The 21,383-nt window shown below is 35.6% G+C and overlaps 1 protein-coding gene and 1 non-coding gene across 2 annotated transcripts in view; both read right to left on the bottom strand.

Annotated features, from left to right (window-relative positions):
* The window catches only part of MAP3K1 (mitogen-activated protein kinase kinase kinase 1), an 80,960-nt gene that overhangs the window by 20,109 nt on the left and 39,468 nt on the right, over positions 1-21,383 (bottom strand). Inside the window, exons 2-10 of the mRNA XM_030798282.1 lie at positions 19,118-19,268; positions 15,960-16,160; positions 10,955-11,155; positions 10,436-10,552; positions 9,917-10,065; positions 3,864-3,985; positions 3,172-3,253; positions 2,877-3,060; positions 573-851 (exon numbers count right to left, since the gene is read on the bottom strand). Of these exons, the coding sequence (XP_030654142.1) occupies positions 573-851; positions 2,877-3,060; positions 3,172-3,253; positions 3,864-3,985; positions 9,917-10,065; positions 10,436-10,552; positions 10,955-11,155; positions 15,960-16,160; positions 19,118-19,268 (1,486 nt within the window). The remainder of the gene's footprint in view (positions 1-572; positions 852-2,876; positions 3,061-3,171; positions 3,254-3,863; positions 3,986-9,916; positions 10,066-10,435; positions 10,553-10,954; positions 11,156-15,959; positions 16,161-19,117; positions 19,269-21,383) is intronic.
* LOC115831385 lies at positions 18,615-18,718 on the bottom strand. Its single transcript, XR_004026898.1, has one exon. It is a non-coding gene; the product is annotated as a small nucleolar RNA U13 (small nucleolar RNA).

Below are 21,383 nucleotides of genomic sequence, written 5' to 3'. Positions count from 1 at the left end.
ATGAGAATAACGTTGATGACTCTGCCATCCCAAAAAGCATTTTTAATTTTGTCATGTATAAGGTATCTTCTCAGAAAAATGTAAAGATATGAACAGCAAGACATTAAAAAAATCTTTAAAAATTACCAAGCTTGCCTAGCTCGCCCTATTTGTTGTTATTCTGTTTTGTTTTGTTTTAGGCTTTAGCAGCCTGAAGCCGTGGTTTTTAGTCTGTCTCTAGTGGTAAGTGGAAAAGGAGGATGAGGAAGGAGCTTTACTGGCCCAAACAGAAACGGAAACTAAGAAACCATGACTATATTCTCTCCCTTGGATACCCCTGCAAAGCCTTTAAAACAATGAAACTAAAAAGTAAAACAGTTATATAAGAAACCCTGGACATCATAAAAATCAGTAAAATTCAAATAAACAAAATAAAAGAAAAACTGTAATTTCTTGGAATTATGGAATAAAAATAAAATTTGGATTTTCCAAAATTAGGTAAAGTAGCTTTATTGTATCTTAAAAACACTATCTACCAACCATCAAAAAACCCCAAACCCACAATGATATGATTATGGAATAAAGCTACTTACTAAAGCAGCAACGTACACTTTGTAGACAGGGTCAGCACAGACCATTGACAGAACGTTGCAGCATGCCTCCACCACATCTCCTGAGATACTGGTCTGGGAAGACCCACTGGTGGCTCCCCCACTCGGGCTGCTTCCACTGCTGCCCCCAGAATTTCCAGTGCTCTCCCCATTTGCCAACAGCAGGGCCCCACTGACATCATGGGAAAGACGCCTGAGGGCCATCTCTCTCACATTCCAGTTTCTAGAAAATAAGCAGCCAACGAGTTCCATTCCAAACACCTGTATCAAACACACACAATGAATTCAAGGTAAAGAAAAGCTTATGGACCCAGAGTATTTTGAGTTTAGCATCAGTTTTGATTACTACATAAAAACTGGACATTTCTTAAATCTTTACCATCCTTCACAACTTCAAATATATCCAGCCACTTAAGCATCATAAGGAAGAATTTTATATTCAAGTTTAACTGGTAATTATCCAAAGTCATTAATATTTATTAGCTCAGGTAAAATTAATAATAAGCTCCATTAAGTCACTAGATGGCTATACATACATTCTATGCCTCTATTGTCCCACATGCTTACCAAAACGCCAAAAAACTGTGAAAACCTCAACTCTGTATTCATATTAAGGTAGTTTAAAGAGAAAAACTGGAGCAAGACTAAGAAAACAAACAAACAAAACACAAATCAAAAAAGGCACCAGGAGAAGGTTTCAGGATATATGGAGTATTTCTCTTACAGACAAGAGCAATAAGCAAAATGCATTTAATTGGTTTTTGTCTGCACAAAAAGGTTTAAAAAACTAGACAAAACAGGTAGGACTGTAAAACGAATGGAATGGACAAATCAAACAACTGAAGAAAAAATGCTTGTGTTCGAGTAAGCAAAGGATAATTATAGACGAAGAATTATAGTATATGCTGTTACCGTCGTCAATACCATGCCCCAAAAGCCAGAGTCCCTACAGTGAGGAAAGGGTGAATGGTCTTGACATTATGGGCCAATTAGCTAAAAGTAAGCTTAATACCTAAGATAATTCATTATGTGAAAAATGTCTAAATATTAAAGATGAATAAACACAATTTTTGGAAAAACAGATCATAACATACTTATTTACATGTGTTTTGCTATAAAGGGATATTATGGGAGAATGAGCCAACTAGAATATAGTGAGCTTCTGGTACTGTTAAGTAGTGTACCACTACCTATGTTTTAACTGTCTTACCTAACATGCTTAATAAAAAGCTAGGAATGTAGAGCCTAGTCTGACCTAAAGCTTAGGCAAAACAAACTAGACCATATGCTTGAAAGAATGAAATCTAACAGCTCAGAATCAACTTGAGAGTTCTTTGATGGGTCATGAAAGGGCAGGTGAGGGCCTATGTTCATTAATAGTTCATTAAATTTCGTTAATGAACTAGGTACAAGAATATGTGTTTAATATTTTTGCAGATTTTATTAGATTCATAAATGGGTTGCTAATATGCTAAGAGAATTCCAAAGCTGCAGGACTGTAATGGTCACAAAAGAAAAATGAAAGAAATCCTAATGATATATAAGCTCAATGTGTTAATGCATCTGTTCACAAATTTAATTCAACAGAATTTAACAGATTATTGAAAATAATTATTTTACTTTATTATTGTCTACTGGAGACCCGTCTGGTTTTAGATCCTACATTTAAAAAATAATAGACTGAGCATTCAACAACCAAGAAAATCATTACAAACCAACCGACAAAAAAGCCCTACTTACCAAGGATGAAAAAACATTCAATCAGAAGAGATGTTAAAGGGATGGGAAACTGTTCTTACAAATAAAAATGATGAACTCAAGGTAACCATCACATATTTGTTTCTTATTCATCTCCTCTGCCATTATTAAGCACCCATTGTATGCCATTAGGATATGAAAGGAGAAATTAATTTTAAATGGCAGCAAATAAGAAACATGATAAAAGTTCTTGGCAGGCATGGGGATTAAACACTGAGAAAAGTTAGCATTGAAGGGTTCTGGTTTCTATCCTTCTATCCTTGAATAACCCTGTATGTCTGTTAGTTCAGGAAGAGATGTTTCTAGATATGTGACGTGAAACCACAAGAAGTTTTGAAGTTGAAGCTGTACAATAAGCAGTACAGTATTAATACCAAAAGTAACATTAAAATTTCCAGTGGAATAAAGGTCATGATGGAGGCAAGTAAAAGTGTTTTTTTAAATTATAAACAACTGAGGGAAGGAGACAAATACATTAATTGATCTATAAATATTTCTTTGAGAAATGAAAAACAAAGAACTACTTACCTGAATCCATGGCTCAGCTAAATCTTTGTAAGCAGGAGGGATCTGCTGAGTTCCATAATGAGTAAGGTTAAAATTGCTCTCTTGATTCCTTCTTTGTGATGCAGCCAAAGACTGCTGCTGTACGGTTTGCTGCTGTGTGGCTCTGAGGGAAGAAGGGGAATCCACAGGACTTGACAACTCGTGGCTAAAATGAAAAATAACAAAACTTACTTTAAAAAAATAAACAGACTTAAACCACACTTTGAGAAATTTTAAAAAATTAAACATATACATATCATTACTTCAAACTTATTACCTGTAGAAATCATGAGATCTCCACTTAGATCTACAAAGGGGACATATTAAAGGTTCTCTATTTCTTCTACACTCTTCTGCCCCTGAAAAATTACAGATACAAAATCTTACAAAAATGTAAATGCTTAACGTTATTTTTATTTCATAACTATTTATAATTAGTTTATAGAATTTATATAGAAGGAACCTCAAAAATAATCTAATTAAATATCTGAAAGCAAGTAAACACAGCAGGTTAAATGATTTTGATTTGCAAATGCTATTTTATTCATTCTGATAACATGTACTCTGCTTACTATTTTTCAAAACATTCTGCCCTGTTTGACTACTGGGTAAAGTCCTTCCAAACCTTACTTTGATGCTAGCCTTTCTGTAATGCCTGCCCAGGTCTTCTTCCACCTCCTTCCCTTCATGTATACCTTCCAGACTGAAATTGTTTCTAATTCTGTGCACTTCTTCCATTATCACATATGTCACACACACTTTATTGCATTTCTTTGCTCACACAGGTCATCTCCTAAAGATCCTACATTCCCATTTGTTGAAAACTTTTCACATAGGACTTAGGACTTAGATATACTTTTTTTATTCTCTCACCAATTTCCCCTCAAGCCATGTTACACTCTTAAATAACATAGTTAGCTCAGAGAGCAACTGTGTTGAGTAAGCATAGGGAGAAAAAGAGCCACATACAAATTGACATGCAGTGGTGGTGCAGCTTGTTCCTGCAGCCGTCTTCACACACTGTAAGACTTTCTTCATCAAGCATGCCCAATAAGCAAATAGGACACATCTGTTCCTCTTCATCCTTTATGCTATAGAAAAGGGGAAGAAAAAGTATTAAGCATAAAAGAATATAAAGTAGAACTGATATGCTAAAAACACTTTCTGCTTGCTTAGAATATAAATACATTAAAATTCTTATTTAAGAGCATCTTATATAACTAAGAGATACATATTTATGCTATTAATATACAGTAATTTAAAATCAGATTAACACACGAGTACTTATAGATTGTAGGTGTGAGTTAACCTTCTTTGCTATGAAAACAATTCAATACACAGACTACAATCTTAGAAAGAAACATTTGTATCCCCCAAATTCTGCTACTGTACCTTCTGAATAGACCAACAGGTTTGACTATGTACAAAAATATACTACATGGTACCAGTTTCAAGATTTTAAGTACTGGCGGACCTTAGAGCTCAAAGATTCCACATCCTAAATTTAAATGCCTATTTCAGAAATTTCTGGTGGCAGTATGAACTGGTCCAACTTTCCTAGAAATGAATCTAGGAACACATCACATTTTAAGTGTACACAATCTTTCACCTAGACTTCTAGGAATGTATCATAAGGAAATAAAAAGATAAACATATAGAGATATATGTATGAAAATGTCCACCGCAGTATTATTTAGAATAACGAAAAGAAATCAAAACAACCAAATGAAGCCAAAAAGAGGCTAAACAAATTATGGCAAACCCAGACACCTTGAAGCTTTTAAAAAGGAACAGAGAGATCCATAAATGAGGTCAAAATAAAACTACCATGTATAGAATGATTCCATTTATGGCAAAATTGCAACATAATGGTTAATTATACTGCATATACTTGAGTATTTCCATTATACAAAGTACTTTTAAAATCAGTAAGAAAAATACTAATAGATAGTACAATGGACAAAGGAAATAAAAAGGCAATTGGAATAAAAAATAATAGATTGGTAACATCTGGCCCTGATAATGGCACAGAAAACCAGGTTCTCATATAGACTGCTGGTAGGAGTAAAAACTAAAATCTCTGGAAGCAAATTTTGTTAGTATTTCTTAAAATACTACATGTATATATTCATGACCTGAAAATCCTATTTTCTAGGATGTTATCGCTACATATTTTAAGTATGTAAACAAAAAACTGGAGGTGTACTTAATGTACATTAATTAAGGCAATGGCTAAATTATGGTGTACCAACATAATCTTATACAGCCATGAAAAAAAAAAGTATGTAATTTGGTAATGATGTGGAAAAATATTCTTGATATATAAAGTAAAAGTAAAAGAAAATTGCACACCAGAACATATGGCATGACTTTGTATTTATTTAAAAACAGTAAGAAAGTTAGAGAAACATGGATGGGGGAACGTGCGTGCATGTGTTTGCTGAAGTACGGAGTGTGCAAAGAAGAGTTTCATTCCTTGATTTATGTAATTTTTAAAAGTTGTATTAAATAGTTAACAGTAGTTATTTTGTGTGCAGCCAGGCTAAAGAGGGCTTTAGTTTTCTATTTCATAAATGTTTTTATTTAAACCTTCATGATGTGAGGGATGGCTTTTAAAATCAATAGCCGTATTTCCATTATAATGTAAAGACAAGGCTCTGGGATGTTAAATAAGTTGCCTCAAATCATAAGATCAGTTTGTGGCAGATCTATCATTACACTTTTATCTGAGAATAATATGCCATAAACTTACAACGTCTATAAATTTTAGAGTCTGCTAAGCTAGGCCCAATATTGCACTTCTACTATCTTAAACTATTAGGTTGGTGCAAAAGTAATTGCGGTTTTTGCCATTCTAATTTTTTTAATTCTAATTTTGCCATTAGAAGTAATGGCAAAAACGGCAATTACTTTTCCCTGAAAAACAGATCTGCGTAACTACCAGCAAAATAACCAGTTCCCCAAATGCACAAAAAGCTTTCCAAAAAGCTAGTCAAACAAGTCAGCAAAGTCATAATGCGTCATTCCTGTGATGAAGGCACACTTACTAGTCTGTCCCTCCTGATGTACCTGCCCCATCTCTTTTCCTAATTATGGAGCTACTTAGGATGGGGAAAAACTGTCAGACTATGCATGCATTAGTAACAAAGAATTAACAGCAGCATTACAGAAATGATGTATACAACTACCTATAATAAAAATATTCATGGCAAAAATAATCCAAGGTCAACTAACCCTTCAAATAATTACACCAAAATTAAGCTTATTCATAGGGGAAAATAAAGTTTCACAATTTAGTCAAATTATAAGTGCAACTTATTAAACTCTCTGACAACAAAAACAATACCATTCTGGGGTATTTCCTGCCCATCTTTTTTCCAAGTACATATTTTGTAAGCATTGTTCAGATCATTTATATACATATATATGCACTATTTCATATTTTAAAAATTTTTATTATAAAATTGCACTTAAACTCTTCATATACATAATTCTTTTTTTTTGTTGTGGCAACATATGCATAACATAAAATTTACCATCTTAACCATTTTTAAGTGTACAGGTCAGTGGTATTAAATGCCTTCATGCTGTGAAACCATCACCACTATGTGTCTCCAGTATTCTTTTCATCTTGTAAAACTGAAACCGTATACCCATTAAACACCATTCTCCATGATCTCCTTCCTCCAGCCTCTGGCAACCACCTTTCTACATTTTTTTGAGACAGGATCTTGCTCTGTCACCCAGACTGTAGTACAGCGGCACAAGTATAGGTTACTGCAGCCTTGAACTTCTGGGCTCAAGAGATCCTCCTGCCTCAGCCTCCTGATTAGCTGCGACCACAGGGGCATGCCACCCATGCCTGGCTAATTTTTCTTTTCTTTCTTTTCTGTTTTTTTTTTTTTTTTTTTTTTTTTGGTAGAGACAGGGTCACACTATGTTGCCCAGGCTGGTCAGGAACTCCTGCAATCAAGTAATCCTCCCACCTAGGCCCATTCTACTTTCTGTCTCTATGGTTTTGACTAAGTATCTCATGTAAGTGCAATTATACATTATTTGTCTTTTTGTGACTGGCTTATTTTGCTTAGCGTAATGCCCTAAAGGTTCATCCATGTTGCAGCACACTTTCTTCCTTTGTAAAGCTGAGTAATATTCCACTATGTGTATACACCACATTTTATCCATTCATCTATCGATGGACACCTGGGTTGCTTCCACCACATAATTTTTAATGCCATCATAATTTTCCACTGACTAGATAGATCCTGTTTTAAGTATCCATTAATGTTGGACATATAAGCTGTTTCCATATTTTTACATTTTAAGAAACCATTACGGCCGGGCGCAGTGGCTCACGCCTGTAATCCCAGCACTTTGGGAGGCTGAGACGGGCAGATCACGAGGTCAGGAGATCGAGACTATCCTGGTTAACATGGTGAAACCCTGTCACCACTAAAAATACAAAAAATTAGCTGGGCATGGTGGCGGGCGCCTGTAGTCCCAGTTACTCGGGAGGCTGAGGCAGGAGAATGGCATGAACCCGGAGGGCAGAGCTTGCAGTGAGCCGAGATCACGCCACTGCACTCCAGCCTGGGTGACAGAGAGAGACTCCGTCTAAAAAAAAAAAGAAACCACTACAAACATCTTTGTACTCATTTTTTTTTGACATTTCAGATTTTTTTTAGCATAGTTTTTTCTGAAGCAAAATTACGAGTATAGAGCAGGGAGTAATGAACTTATAAGGAAAACAAATCAGCCTGTGGACTACTTGTGTACATACAGTTTTACTGAACATAGCCATCCCCATTCATTTATATATTGTCTTTGGCTATTTTCAGGCCATAAGGGCAGAGCTGAGTAGTTTTAACAGAGACCAAATGGACCACAAAATATTTACAGTTTAAAAAAAGTTACCCATAATAGCACCTCCTATTAATAACCAGTGAAGTTTTTATTCCTTCCGATTTTTACATACTTGTAATACCTTTTCTACATAAAACTGGGTTCATGCATAATACATTATTATAACCTACATTTGGTTTTACTTATCGACATTTTCCCAGGCCATTCAATGTTCTCCAAAAGCATAATTTTAATGCCTACATGACATTCGTAACATGGGCATATGTTAATTTAATCATTCAACTGCGGTTGGATATTTAAACTATTTCTACTTTTTCACCATAATACTATGAGAAACAGTCATATATGATATATGTGAGGCTTTTGCACTTCTCAGATTAAACTTTTACTTAAGAAGAACATTTACTGGATCAATGAATATAAATGTTTTTAAAAGCCGTATTACTTTTTTCTTCAAAAGGCTATATGGCTTTACATACGATCAAGCACATCCTTACAATAACTGAATTACATCATTTAAAAAGTCTCCATTATTTCGGTAAATAAAAACTGGTATCTTTTTTTAAAAAATGAACATTTCTTTGGTTATTAGGTTGACTGAACAGTTTTTGTGTTTCTTAGCCCCTTAAAATTCTTTTTTGGTAGATATTCTCTTTATGCCCTTCATTTTCAATTGAATTTTAAATTTGTTTATCCTAATTGTTTTATTATTGTTTTGGGCATAACATTTAAAATTGTAATCAGATCTCCAGATAAATTTCCTCTGTATTTTCTTTTTATTGATCTTAGATATAAAAATAGTGGTTATACGAAACAAAAATCTATCCATCTATATATAGTACAATCTCAGTAACCGAGATAACTTTTGTGGTTCCTCCCATGGATATGCAAATCCAAATATATATATTTAACCTCAGAGAGAAACTTTCTATTTTAATTTTGACTACTTGGTTTTAAGCATCTGTTATTTTTCTCCACAGTAAAAAGTTACAGAAATGTCACTCAAAAGGAAAAAGGAGCTGGGTGTGGTGGCTCACCCCTGTAATCCCAGCACTTTGGGATGCTGAGGTGGGAGGAATGCTTGGGGCTAGGAGTTCAGGAGGCTGGAGAAATAAAGCTCATTTTTTTCATTTTATTTAGAAGAGATGAGCGGTAAAACAAACATACCCAGGTGGTTCTGGTTATACCTTTCCTCAAATGAGCTGCATAACCTCTTGGCTTCACTTATCGCTGTGTCACTGAGACATGCCAACTAGAAAATCTTCAATGTCTAAAAACTCATAAAACTCTAGGATTCTAATATTATTTCATTTAATCAAAATTAAGAAAATTCAAACATTTACTTTTTCCACAGATGAAGAAAACCTCTCCTCTTCACCGCACCCTTGTTACGACCCTGTCACTTTTTCATTCTTCATGAATTTTGAGGTAGTTACAATACCTAACAGATTAATAGGATGAAGACAGGATTTAACCACTCAGAACAATGCTTCTCAAACTGGGCACTTCGGGAATAATATAGAAGGTGCCCTGGTAAGAGAAGCAGCACTCCTTTGTGGATTTTTAAAAATCTAATTTTTACACTAAAACCAATAAAGCAATATACAGAATAGAAAGAAGATTCACATGAATACTGTAGTTTTTAGCACAAAACGTCTATATACACACACACACTCTCACGTGACCTTTAACAACATACATACATACACACACCCACATATTTTTTAAGAGACAGGGTCTTGTTCTGTCACCTAGGCTGGAGTGCAGTGGTGTGATCATAGGTCACTGGAGCCTTGAACTCCTGGGTTCAAGCAATCCTCCTGCCTTGGTCTCTCGAGTAATTGGGACTACAGGTATCACCACTCCCAGCTAATTATTTTACTTCTGTAGAGATGGGGTATCCCTATGTTGCCCAGGCTGGTCTTGAACTCCTGGACTCAAGCAATCCTTCTGCCTCAGTCTCCCAAGGTGCTGGGATTACAGGCACGAGCCACCATGTCCAGAGAACCTTTAGTATCTTCACCCTTGATTTTAACTTGAAAGCCAAGATTCAATAATTAAATCATTTTAGAGCAACTTAACAAGTAGATATAAAAAACTACCCCTAAAATTAAAAGTAACACTGGATTAATGCTTTGAAATCCTTAAAAAGTACTAACCTGTTTTCTGAACTAGATGTAGAAGTACTAGATGATGACAATGTATGAGAATTTGACATGCGTGAAACAAACTTCTGGATGGTGTTACGAGATGGAGCTTTGATCCTTGAGCTACGCCTACTGTGATATTTCTGGAACAAACTCTCAACCTAACATTGGAAAAAGACAGTAACAATGATATTTGTGCCATAATTATACATATGAAGAGTTCTAGAGGCTGAATGATTTATCTTTTATTTGCATGTTTTTCATAAAGTTGATTTAAGAGCTTCAAAAATAAGAACACATTATAGTTTTTACTAAGGACAACATTCCTACAGGTCAGTGTTTACTGTTTTTTTCAAGCTAGAAGAAAAAGTTTAGTAAATATCTCGAGAACTGTTTATAAGCATCAACTAATTCCTACATACCTTCACACCTTTAAAATGATCACTGCCTAAATTTAATGAAGGATAAATTTTAAGACTATATCATAAGAATATGCTAACAATTTTACTCTAAGCATTTATTAAAAACTACCTCAAAATTCTTTAAAGTTTTTCTCCATAACATTGGGTCTGAAGGTTCTAGTTGAAATACCCGGAGCATCACAAATAGCAGATGAATACAGAATGTTCCACGTGCACAGCTGCAGTTCTAAAGAGTTAAAAAGAAAACCTACAGGTTAATACATCTGTGGTTCATAAGAACTTCTAAATTTATCACTTTTACAATATTTCCAACTTTTTATACTAAAGTTTCTATTAATTCATATTCATTATCTTTGTATATAAGAAAAATCTACAGCAATTTCCATGATTCAATCTCTCATTTTCACTGAATTTATTAAATAGATCAAATTTCAATTCTATGGTATATTAAGATAGCAAAACCTCATAAATACATCAAAGAAAAATATTAGCCTAAAATACATTTTAAGTTTACTTTTGTTTACTATAGGGAATTAATTGATCTAAATTTAAGAACATTATAGTATATAAATTTGAGCTAGTACCATATACTACTACTAATAAAATATAAAATGGTGACGAATCCTACCTGAGGCCCAATAAACACCCGGTATTTATTGTCTGGGCTGTCTCCTCCAATCAGGAAAGAGTTGGGCCCTATCTGCTGCAGTAAGTATAGTCTGGCTCGCATCACTTTGTTAACACGGCGGTTTGTTTCCTCAGGGCTATATGGTGAGAAGCCATCTGGTGAAGGGGCTCTTCGGGGTGGTGTGATTCTGCCACTCTGAAACTTCACGACATTTTTTTATTAGGTACTTTTCTCATTTCTTAATTAAGAAACTATTATCTGGTCAGGCATGGTGGCTCACGCCTGTAATCCCAGCACTTTGGGAGGCCGAAGAGGGTGGATCACGAGGTCAGGAGATCCAGACCATCCGGGTTTAACATGGTGAAACCCGTCTCTACTAAAAATACAAAAAATCAGCTGGGTGTGATGGCACATGCCTGTAATCCAGCTACTCGGAGGCTGAGGCAGGAGAATCACTTGAACCTGGGATGGAGGTTGCAGTGAACTGAGATTTTGCCACTGCACTCCAGCCTGGGCAACAGAGCGAGGCTCCGTCTCAAAAAAAAAAAAAAAAAAAAGAAACTATTATCCAAAGAAGATCATACAAGACAGTCATGTGGCAGATTATAGTCTGAAAAAATGTCAGATTTAAAATATTATGGAACAAAGGCTAAATGATTTTGTCTGACATACTCATCTCAGGTGAACTTTTAAAATCTCAGTCATCCCCATAAATGTTGACAAATATCTGGCTGAGAGAGACAACCATGTGGTAATTTTATAAATTATTCTATAAACATTTGAGTTCTTCGAAACATCTAATATAAACCAAAACAAAAAGCATAAAAAGCATATATCATAAGCAGGCAGAATGCTGTGTCTAGTAGTAAAAATTAAAAATCCAACTTCCTGGGATCTATTGAAGGCTTTATTAATCTTCTTTAACAGGAAATTTACAAACGCTGCCATGGAATGCCTCCCAACGTACACTCTGCAGACTCTTCCTCAATAAAAACAAATTAGTGAAAGGTGACAAAAACGCTCCTAGGGTGAGGGTAATATATAACACTCTCACTATACTAATTTTCCTAGAACTTGGTCTTTCCATCAATGTCCAGTGGAAATTCCAGTTTTTTTGGATCCCTAATTAAATAGTTAAGGGTAATAAATGTTGGCAAGACCACAAAAGCAATCAGAATTCTCATATAGTGCTGGCAGAATGTAAAATGTGCAGCTGGTTTGGAAAACAGTATAGCAGTTCCTCAAAATGTTAAACATATTACCCAGCAATTCCATTCCTAGATATAAACTCAAGAGAAATGAGAATATATGTCCACATAAAAACTTGTACACAAATGTTCACAGTAGCATTATTCATAATAGCCACCAAACAGGAGCAGCTCAAATGTCCATCAACTAACAGATAAACAAAATGTGGTATATCCATACAATATGCTCTGCAATTAAAAATGGAGTACTAACACATGCTATAGCGTGGATGAACCTTGAAAATATGATACTAAGTGAAAGAAGCCAGTCATAAAAGATCACCTATTAAGTGATCCCATTTACATAAAATGTCCGGAATAGGCAAATTATATATATAGAGAAAATAGATTAGTGGTTGCCTAGGGTTGGGAGATACTGTTGTTAAATGGTAAACTTTAGACAAAATAAATTTAACAGAGTTTATTTGAGCAAAGAATGATTCATGAATCAAGTGGTACTCAAAACCACAAGAAGTTCAGAGATCTCTGATATAGGACCTTGAATAGTCAGCTTTTATAGGCTGAACACAAAGCAAAGCAAAGCAAAGGAATTAGCTGATTGGCTACAGCTAGGTGTTTGCCTTATTTGGGCATGGCATTATGCGAAGTACCTAGTTATATAACAAATAGGCTGGCTGGCTGTTTGTGATTGGCTAAAGCTTGGTTTCATTTCCAGGTGTAGAAACAACCCCAGGCTAATGGCCTACTACCTATTTTGCTTTAATACTGCTAATAGGTCTAGGATATCTTATTGGGGTGATAAAGATGTTTAAAAACCGACCGTAATAATGGCTACACAACCCTGTGAATATACTAGAAAACACTGAATTGTACAATCTAAACAGGTGAATTGTACAGTAGATGAATTACACATCAATAAAGCCATTATTTTTAAAAAAGCAGTTACTAAAAAGTAAAAACAAACAAAAAAAGCCAATTATACATGCACACGTCATTTTGACCTGCTAGGTATCCAGCCTGTGGATATGTTCACAGATACAGGTTCACAGATGTACAAATGACATACGTATAAAAATACTTTGGAAGCACTGTTTTCAGTAACAAAAGGTTAAAAAGATTATAAATGTTCATTAGTATATCATTCATTAAATAAACCATGATTTATCCAGCTAATGAAAGGCTATGTAACTGTCAAAAAGAATGAGGCGGTAACTTTGTCTAGCATATATGCCCAAAGTGGGTTTTGGGGGTGGGGTGTGGGGAAGGAAGACAGTTCTGTTTATACTTGCTGTAAACTTTCATTTTGATGGCCCCCATGAACCATACCTCCCAGTATTTACATTCTTGCGTAGTTCCCTATCACATCAATTCTGGGTTTGGGCATGTAACTAGCTTTGGACAATAAGGCATTAGCAAACACAATGAAGTGGAGGCTTGAGAAGAGCTTGCATGTTGAGACTTGCCTCTCGAAACAATACTCGTTGCAACCCAGTCTTCGTGCTAGGACGAAGAGATGCCAACAGCCCCCAAGTGTTCTAGTATCCCAGCTGAAGCAATAGGCATGTGAGTGAAGAAGCAGTCTTGGACATTTCATCTTCAGAGGATGTCACGAAGAACAGAGATAAGCCACCCCTGCTGAGCCCTGCCCAATCTGCAGATTTGTGAGCTAGTAACTGATTATTGTTTTAACAAAAATTAATAGCTAATTTAAAGGTATTTTAACATACAGCCAACAACTACTGTTGGGCATCAGGTTTTACTGTAAAATGTTTTTGCTTTAAATGTACTTTTTAACGAATTTATGTACCTTAATAACTCCAGATCTTAAAAAAAACCCAAATTCCTCTTGTGGTCACTATCTCAACCATTTTTCCATTCAATCATTTGTTCTTCAAAGTTAGAAAGTGAGTCTTGACATGCATTTCCACCACTAGAAGTCTCTTTCTCACATGAATTTACCACCTATCTTTCTGCAAATTTCTTTGATGTTTAGCTTAATATAGAAGACAGCTAAGATTCTCATAGCTGCTTCTGCATTCAATCTGCTGTGATACGATGTTTTGATTAAAGTATATGAAAGAAAGTTTGGCCTCATGTAGATATGTAGATGTAAAAGGAAGGAGTATTTTAATAGCCTTTTTTATTTTATTTTATTTTTTTAGGAGTCTCACTCTGTTGCCCAGGCTGGAGTGCAGTGGCATGATCTCGGCTCACTGCAACCTCTGCCTCCCGGGTTCAAGCAATTCTCTCTGCCTCAGCCTCCAAAGTAGCTGGGATTACAGGTGCCTGCCACCACGCCTGGCTAATTTTTGTATTTTTAGTAGAGACGGGGTTTTGCCATGTTGGCCAGGCTGGTCTTGAACTCCTGACCTCCAGTGATCCGCCCACCTTGGCCTCCCAAAGTGCTAGGATTGTAGGTGTGAGCCACTGCCTGTTCAAATAATGATGAATATTCTTTGGTACTATACCAAAGCTCAAAAAATGGTTTCTTAAAGGCAGTTGTAATGTGGAATCTGAAACCACATCAACAAACTTTTCCTACTGGCACATTAAAAATCCAAATGGTGTATTTTACACTTTGAATGTATCTTTTACCTATGAATGATTTTGTTATTATCACACACTGATCATGTGGAAAATATTGGTTAAGTTACGCAGATCTTCTAAATGTTCACATATTTCATTATAAGCATGAAAATAATCACATTTGTTATCACCAATCTTATCAGAAAAGTCTAAGCACTGGGAGGCTGTCAAGCTCATAGTGGTGGATAGTAGCTTTCTAAAATTCTAATTTTTGTTTTGACATCTCAACTTTTAACACTGGTGAAAAAATACTTAAGTTGCTTTTGTTTCTTTTTGAGATGGAATTTCGCTGTTGTCACCCAGGCTGGAGTGCAATGGTGTAATCTAGGCTCACTGCAACCTCTGCCTCCTGGGTTCAAGTGATTCTCCTGCCTCAGCCCCCCGAGTAGCTGGGATTATAGGCATCTGCCACCATGCCTGGCTAATTTTTCTATTTTTAGTAAAGATGAGGTTTCACCATGTTGGGCAAGCTGGTCTTGAACTCCTGACCTCAGGTGATCCGCCCACCTCAGCCACCCAAAGTGGTAGGATTATAGGTGTGAGCCACCGCTCCCAGCCTTAAGTTGCTTTTCTTGAAGTGACAGTCTCATTTAATTCACCTTAAGAAAAATGTCTTCCAAATACCCAAATCTAAATAATCATAGTTTGTTGTTCACTCATTTCGTGTTCCATGAAAGAAATAACTAGTTCAGCTTGCAACTCTAACAACCACACAAATAATTCTCCTTTAGAAACTACTGGATTTGGGTATGTGGAAGTGCTTTATGCATGCATCCCATTGCATCACACACAATATTACAAAGGCATGTATTTACTAAGAGTTAAGATTTAATAAAATTAATTTATATTTCCTTGTCAAAGGCATTATCAAGTGTAACTGGCATGTTTTTCTTTAATGGCTGATACATAGCAATAATGAATATAGTTTCTACAGTTGTAGCCTTAAATTGGGAAAAGGCACCAGTAGCTTTACCTACCACTGCAAATATCAACGCAGGGAAAGAGGCAAACAACATCCCAGTTTTATCACAAAATTAGTTTTGACCTAACAGACTCCAGAAAGGGTCTCAGGAACCAACCCCCATCCTCACGGGTCTGCAGATCATATTTTGAAAACTGATGTTCTAACAGATGGCTGGCCAGTCTTTTCTTTGTTATAAATGAATCTAAAAATTATAAAATCTAACATATTTGTTGTAACATTAACTTACAGGCACTGGGGAAACTCTTTTTCTCCTTACTCCTGGAGATTCTGATTTCATTGTGCGACCTGATGGGGAGTTGCCAGGAGAAGGACTGCGTCGGCCTTTGGAAGCTGGTGAAGCCGCACTTGCCTGGGCCTCTCCTGGAGACTCAGCTGCTAAGTGATTCATTTCAGATCCATCTCCTTTAACTGGGATTGGTTTTACCACCTGAATCAAAGTATTCCGATATTTTGATTACTTAAAAATATAAAAGGTAAGTAAATGTAAATATCATAGACTAGGAAATAAACTTAATGAGTTTTTGTTATGAAATATTATACCAGTATACCAGACAATATATCAACTTTTATTATTACTTTAAGCTATTGATGTAAAAGACTGTTTTTACCTGCACAAATTTCAGTCATTTAGGATTTAACACTAGTTAAAATGCAACCTCCTCCATTACAATTTTGTAATGCATACAAAACTGTAGAAACGGTATTGTTATTATATATCCTAACTCATTTAACACTCAAAAGCAACAATCAAAGGTGATTAAACAAATGTGAAAAATAAGCACGCATAACTTCTAAAGTCAACTTAGTCAATGATCTAGGTATGTTTTTATTTGTTTTGACAAAATGTAGGACCTTGAAACAACACTGGGCATAATTTCAAATAGTTTGATGACTATGCAATCATTTTGCCCTGCTTTTGTGTGTGTGTGTTTCTTTACAACGTTATATTACAATAATAGGTTAGACATGTATCTCAGAAAACCAAAAGAGACTAGAAGTTTAAAGATCAATTTCTCAAGCAGAAATGCAATTTACAAGACCTGCTTTTTTTTTTTTTTTTTTTTTTTAAATTAAGGCTTTCAGACCTAACCTAGCCATGACCAAAGGCCAAACTCCGCAGCCTTGTACAGCTGAAGCTCAGCAGACCTTTCTGGACTTTCTCCCACTGCTCCTGTTCTATAGCCAGTTGCTGTGTTCACCAAACTTGCCTGACCCTTCCTCCTCCTGTGCTTTCACTCACTCTCCTCCTAATTTAATACTCATCTCCAGCCTGCAGCACCCCAGGCAGTACGCCTTCAAATGAGGAAAACACCCATCTTTCTAGGCTCAGTTAAAATTCTTCCTTTTATGAAACTTCCCTGAAGTCTACCAGCATGACATTCTTTCTCTTTCCTAAGTCCCTATTGCTCTTCTGCCCATCCCACACATTTGGCACCTAGTCACAAGTTGCTTTGTGATATTTCATGTATTACTCTATTTACTATGTATAAGTCTAATTTTCCCATTTGGAGATATTTACACTTTATGTTTCAAGAATGATTTGACACAACTTACTTAAAGTATAAAAACAAACAAAATCAGACCTCCCAAGTAAACAGTAAACTTCTTAAGGATAATATGAAATCTGTAAACCATAAAATGTAGGGTGGCATAATTAAGCTCAAGGACTATGTGTTATGCATCTTATTCCACACATCTCCTCCCTCTTCACTCATGTCTCATATACAGACAAGGTACTTTGGTACTTGCTAGAAAGTGAACAGTATAAAAACCAAAATTTTGTCTTACAGAACTGGATATTCTTAGTTCATGTGTAATAAAGAACAAATGGCTGGCTCGTTTTTAAAAAGTTGTGATTTATGCCCTATGGTATTCTCAAAAGATTTAGGCTCTGTTTGAACACCTCCATCTAAAGGAGCTCAGAAAGCAGCATATTCAAACTTCAGATGGCTCTGCTTGTTCAAAAGTTCTTTATATTGATTGAGTAGTAACACACCCTTTTAACTGCCAACCTTCTACAAGATGTTTCAATAGCACTTTCTCTTCTCTAAGATAAATCCTTAATTTCTTCATATTCATCTTCTGGCACAAATAGCTAAAATGGTGAGGGGTTCCCACCATACCACCTCATGTGAGTAATAAATGGAAGAAATGTAGAAACTTAGCTGTAAAGACAAGGATTCATGGGCCCATAATAACTTAAAAGTGCTGGTATGGAAAGAACAATTAGATTTATTCTGTATAATCCCATCAGTTAGAATTAGAACCAGTGGGTAAAATATTCCTGACAGACTGCAGCTCAGTGATGAGGATATTGAAAGCCACAGGGATTAATGAGTTATTTAAGTCAGACACGAGTCAGTACTACACATCTAAGAGAGCTTTCTGAGGCAGTGAAAATGTGCTAAAACTGCACTGCCTAAAAGGTAGCCATTGGCCACATGTGGCTTACTGAGCATTTGAAATGTAGTTGCTGAGACTGAGGAACTAAATTTTTACTTTTGTTTACATCTAATTAATTTAAATGTAAACTTAAATAGGCATATGGGATGAATGTAGGGCAGACAATCCTTTGGCAGGGGTGTATTTAGACCCTTGTCAAAGCTTAGGTGAATTTTAAGTTGCCATATCTGTTTTAAAAGAACAAAATAAAAACTTGCTGAGAGAGATTAGTGCTAGGATACTGTAATACTACTTCCTTTGTAAGAATGAAGACACACATTTCATGATGGTATTCTTGTAAGAATATATATTCTTATACTATAGCAAAGGACAGAGTATCCCTGCTTTTTAAAATCGAGGACTCTAGATTTTCTTTCATCAAACCCTACACATTTTTAATTTATCTTAATCCCCATAGGTCTATTAAACATTTTTTTCATGTCAAATGAGGATAACATGCTGACATTGTAACAAAGTTGGAGAAACGCACATCTTATGCATGCATGTGAAAACCCAATCGTTACACTTATGAATTACTGCAATTACATGTTTTCTTTCCTAGAAGATTTCTGAAATTAAGATCCTTGGATCCTGTCTTAGAGATAAAACATCTAAAATAAACTGGAAAAATTCTTTTTAAAATTTAAAAGTACAGTATAAAATTCCAAGGAAAGGATTTTAGATACTGACATGAGAGGGCAGTCTTGGTTTAAGCATTTGCCCCTCCACCAAACACAACAGTTAAGTTCCCAGAACAGTTTAAGCTGTTTAATGAGCATAGTTTTAATTATGGTTTCTTCCAAATGACCACAATATCAAGTAAATAAAACTACTACATTTAAAATGAAGAAGAAACTTGCTTACAAGAGGATCTCCTTATGCTTACTTTTCCATTTCCTCCTATGCTTTCTTCCTTATAGCTGGTAACCCATAGCCACTTACCACAGGCCCTCGCCTATTTCTCCTTTCCAACCATTCGTGCTTCCAGGCTGGCATACAGGTTGCCTTCAGTTTTTCCCTGATCATTCGTTCCTCTGGACGATCGTCCATCTTGTGCAACCCTTTGAGAGTCTCTTTATTCTCCATCTCACGACTAAAATGCAGGGAGAAACAAAGAAAATGAGAAATTTATATATGAAAAATAATTTCCAAGAACAAACAGAATGGATGGTTCTATTTTATACTTCCAACGGACATGTAATAAAAAAGATAACTGCTAAAAACCCCAAATGACTTAAAGCTTGAAAAGATTCTGAATTATATACTACTGACATATATCATGCAGACCTATGTTCCACTGTAGTTAACAAAATGAATCCCAAGACATTAAGCACTGTATTAACAAATACATTCACTAAGACTGCATTGTTTTTAATTCTACCACCCAAGTATATAACAAATATTTAGAAGGGTGTATTATTACACTTTTATTCCAGGATTTCCAATAAATTAAGTCAATACAGATAGAATCGGGTGGATATGCTGATTTATCTGAAATAAGCGCAATAAATATTTAATAAGTGAAGTGAAACTTAACGACATCATCTATGATCCCAAAACAATTTTTCATAGCCTACATGATTAAAATTTTTATTTTCATAGAACAGTGACTTCATGACAAAGCACTTGGGGTACTCTATAAAGAATAAAAATTATCCAGTACAAACGTTTGACCTTTACTCCATAAAACGGTGTGGATTTACCAGAATAAAACAATCTCTAAACTAAGAATGTTTGAGAATTAACTCTACAAAGCCTAACAGGCAAAGCATCAAGCTCATGAAAATCACTAATTTTAAAATATACCCACATCCACATGAGCATACACGCATACACGATATGCATAGATTTGAAAATCTGATTTATAAGGATGCAGGTAAAGCAACTGCACCTGTGGATTAGTAACAACTTTAAAAATACTAAGCTAATTTCAGTAACTATTTTGAAAAGTCTATAAAGCTAGAGAACAGTTTTTCTACACTGATAGGAAAAGGAAATACTCAAGGAAATACCAAAGATAGGAACCTCAAGTTTACTAAAAAGACAAATTCAAACTCCTCTAGGAATTTTCCAGCTAATCACAACTATGAAGTACGATCTTCAGAGAATCAGCCAAAGGAAGAAGAAACTACTTAAAGATAAATATTCACTAGAAAGGAAATGGTTAACCCGTTTCACTGAAGCATCAAGACTGTGAGGAAAGTAGAAGGCAACATATTAAACACCTTTGTATCAGCGACTGGCCTAGACATTTTTAGAAATACAAAGAATACATAACATTTGGTTTGAAACTTGCAAATAGGCATTAAGACCACAGAGTAAAATATTTCCTTACACACACACACACACACACACACACACACACTGTTATATAGAAGCAATATGAGATTTTCAAAAAGTATGAAAAAAGGAGGATTATCTAATTTACTTATACGTGCTTGGCTGCTTTTTATGCTGATTATAAAATATAAATGTTAGGGGATGTGTAGAAGAAAGTAAGAGAGGGAGGGAGGAGAAAGAAGTAAAGAGGAAGGGGGGATGGAGAGAAGGGAAGAAGGCAGAGAAGAAAGGAGGAGGAGAAAAAGGAGGAGGGAGAGGAAGGCAAAGAAAGAGAGGTAGGGGTGAAGAACACAGGGGATAAAGTTGTCTTCCAAAAAATCCATCCTGCTCAGTTGGTATTCCAGGAGGCTCAGCTTTGTAGGCAACTGAATTTATGTGGTGACTGCATACTAAAAATTCACTTCCAAGTCTTCAGTATTGAAAGCACTTTCCCCCTCCAGTAACAATGTTGCAAGAGGTGGTTTGGTTCCCAGGCTAGTTCCCAGAAAATAAGCCTCACAGTGGAACTGCAGTGCATTTTTATACCAGAAACTCCTGCACTCCTGGACCAAGGTACTCGGTCGTCTTTCCTCTGGTCCTAGCTGTCTCTCTTCCCCCAAATCTGTTTCAGGAGTATCTCTTCTCTGCTACGGATTTTCAGTTTCTGTTCCTGGCCCCGAGTCAAACACACAAAGGAAGTTCCTTGTCTAAACAAATCTTCCTGGATGGCATGGCCTCCTTAAAGTCTAATTTGTCTCTTTCCTTTCCACTTGTTTGAAAATACTATTATCTTTTAGACCAATTTCTTTTATCATAAATAATAGGGATGAGCATTCTAGTAGCTGAACTTTTACACGCATCTCAGATTCTTTTTTAAATTTCGTTTTAC

This window comes from Nomascus leucogenys, chromosome 18 (assembly GCF_006542625.1).
Source record: "Nomascus leucogenys isolate Asia chromosome 18, Asia_NLE_v1, whole genome shotgun sequence".
NCBI lineage: Eukaryota > Metazoa > Chordata > Mammalia > Primates > Hylobatidae > Nomascus > Nomascus leucogenys.
The sequence above is the reverse complement of the archived record's forward strand: the minus strand, read 5'-3'. Positions and strand labels throughout refer to the sequence as shown.